Source organism: Mesitornis unicolor, unplaced genomic scaffold (assembly GCF_000695765.1).
Source record: "Mesitornis unicolor isolate BGI_N332 unplaced genomic scaffold, ASM69576v1 scaffold21878, whole genome shotgun sequence".
Taxonomy (NCBI): Eukaryota; Metazoa; Chordata; class Aves; order Mesitornithiformes; family Mesitornithidae; genus Mesitornis; species Mesitornis unicolor.
In genome coordinates this window covers 105606-108117 of record NW_010200074.1, presented here as the reverse complement: position 1 = coordinate 108117, position 2512 = coordinate 105606, and the positions used below count along the sequence as shown (strand labels likewise).

The following is a 2512-nucleotide window of genomic DNA, read 5'->3' as shown; positions in this document are numbered from 1 at the left end:
CAGTCCCTAACATTCTGTGATTCTGTGAATTCTTCTTCATATCTAAATTATTATTCATGCTTAAGATTAGTGAGAAGACACCACAAAATTGATTAGAGCCACAAGATTTGTTTACACTCTTTTTCTGTCTTCATAGTTTACAAGACAGTGTAAGATGATTAGGTGGCACGAAGTGACACAGTTATCAGCTCTTAACTTTTGATTTCAGGACGTCAAAGGCTACAAGCATTTAAGTGACATCTCATGTATTACATGGAACAGGCTAAAAGGATCAGGCTGTGTGTGACACTGAGATGGATAAATGGGGCAGCTCCTAACATGCTTTAAAAAAAACCAATGATTTCTCATTTCCAGTACTTTTACAAAGATGTGTTATGCAAAAGATGGTGAAACAGAAGCCTTAAATAAAAACAAAAAACCAAAAAATCCCTCACACACATCCAAAGGAGGGAAAAAAACCCAAACCAAAACAACAAACCCAAAACAAACCAAAAAGACATCACAACCTACAACTAAGCTTATTTTCTATTACAAAACCTCAACCAAGAAAACTAAAAATTGTTTCAGTTTTTGAAGCTCATTCAGCCTCCTCTGGTAATTTTAAAGCTCACTTCCTTTACTAAAGTAAAGATGACACATTTTAAAATATAACCCTTTTTAAGGTTCAAGAGTAGATCAAAAACATAATTTACAACTGCAAGCAAGTGTATTCACCTACCTTTGTGGTGTCTGTTGACCAACAATAGCATTTGCAGTTTCTCTCAAATATACTTCCCAGTCCATCTCAGGAATGTCTTGATCAGCAGTAAAAGGATACCTACATAATAATAGTATTTTTAAAAAAAACGAAATCAAAGTAAACCATCACCTATTCTAGCAAGGCCTCAGAAGTAAGTTCATTTATATATCCGATAGTGTAATTTACATTACTTTTAGCAGTGACTTACTGTTGTACTCTGCAGGACTCACACATGAGTAGTGCTTTCCGAAGATTCCTGCCAGATTTCTCTGCAAGCCTTTGAGCCAGTTCCGGCGGAAGAGTCAGGCCTTCTTTCTTACACACACTGGTCAAGACATGGCAGATCTAGATGGGAAACAGACAGCAGGGAGTGCAACATTTAGCAAACAGCTTAGCACCTACAGATTCTCAGGCTTGAAACACTTCTGGACCAGAGACAGACCAGTTTTTTTTAAGCCATGCTTGACAAGTCACCCACCACAAAGAGAAACTACATCATTTTCTAGAGCTAAAGTTCTTGCTGCGGACTTATGAAATATTTATCTAGTAAGAAGTTTTAAATAACTTTTTTTTTCTTTTTTTCTGTATCAACATACATCTTCAATGCTGGGAGCGGGCACTCGTACAGCCAGGCATCTGCTTTGAATAGGTCCTATAATTTTTGACATGGAGTTGCAGCACAGGATCAACCTGCAGGTTGCCATGTACTTCTCCATTGTTCTTCGCAAAGCATGCTGAGCATCTTTAGTGAGTTTGTCGACTTCTGTTAACAGCACCACTGAAAAAGAATTAAAAATACTGAGTTTTTTATATTAATAAAATCTTCCTAAGAGAACGAGTATTCTGACATACAAGCAGTAATGCCAAATAAGTGATACAAGCAGAAAAAGGCAGCATGGTTCCACAGGTAGGAAAATAAAAATTAAGACAACCTGCATGCCTTTTAGACTGTATCATCTTCTGCTCCTTCACACTCTATATTCACATCCTAGAATGTCAGTTTCTTCAGAGCAGGGCCTGCAGCACTTCAGTGTCAAGAAACAGTCCACTTAGGTGTGGAAGCTTTCACTTCGGTAATTAGTAATTAACTCTTTGAAGGAATTTTTAAGTAAAATATGCAAAAAGAATGTACTGCATAATAGCATATCAAAAAGCACTAACTTACTGAATACTCTCCTCAATACATTTTACATTTAAAAGCCTATGTCTTAAGCAGAAAGCTGCCTTGCTACTGTGGTTGTAGCATCTTTCCATGGTCTTTTAAAGAAAAAACAAAACAAACAACCATATTTCAAAAATGCTTCAGAACAATCAGGAGACACCTAATAAAAAGCAGCTAACCTAACCAGCTACCTTCTGCAGGTTCCTCCATAGGCAACTCATAGATAGCTCACTTCAGTACTATGAACAGTCCAGTAAGAACAGCCTGGAGGAACAAGTCTGCCCATTATCTCATTTCTCTTTCTCATCCCATTTCTCTTCTGACTTACACAGCATCATTTGCCATAAAGTTATCCTGCCCCTCAACTCAATATTAAGCCTCAGTAGCTCATAACTCAGCTACTACTGCGGATCATTAAACTAAGCTCCAGCGCATTTCAATGGCAAACTTGGGAAAAAGACAGCAGAAATTGCAGCTCCCTCTGCCCAGCCACAGTCATTCAACTACACTCTGTCCGCCAAAGAAACCAACACACAAGACAACCTCATACTGAGTATTTAAACACTCAAGATATTTCCACAGTGGAAAGAGAATGGAAGGTTGTTAAATGT

At 37.8% G+C, this 2512-nt stretch overlaps 1 protein-coding gene across 1 annotated transcript in view; it reads right to left on the bottom strand.

Moving 5' to 3' along the window:
• Positions 1–714: 714 nt before the first annotated feature.
• RFC3 (replication factor C (activator 1) 3, 38kDa) overlaps positions 715–2512 on the bottom strand; it is a 6561-nt gene continuing 4763 nt past the window's right edge. The window contains exons 5-7 of the mRNA XM_010189635.1: positions 1336–1517; positions 948–1084; positions 715–817 (exon numbers count right to left, since the gene is read on the bottom strand). Of these exons, the coding sequence (XP_010187937.1) occupies positions 715–817; positions 948–1084; positions 1336–1517 (422 nt within the window). The remainder of the gene's footprint in view (positions 818–947; positions 1085–1335; positions 1518–2512) is intronic.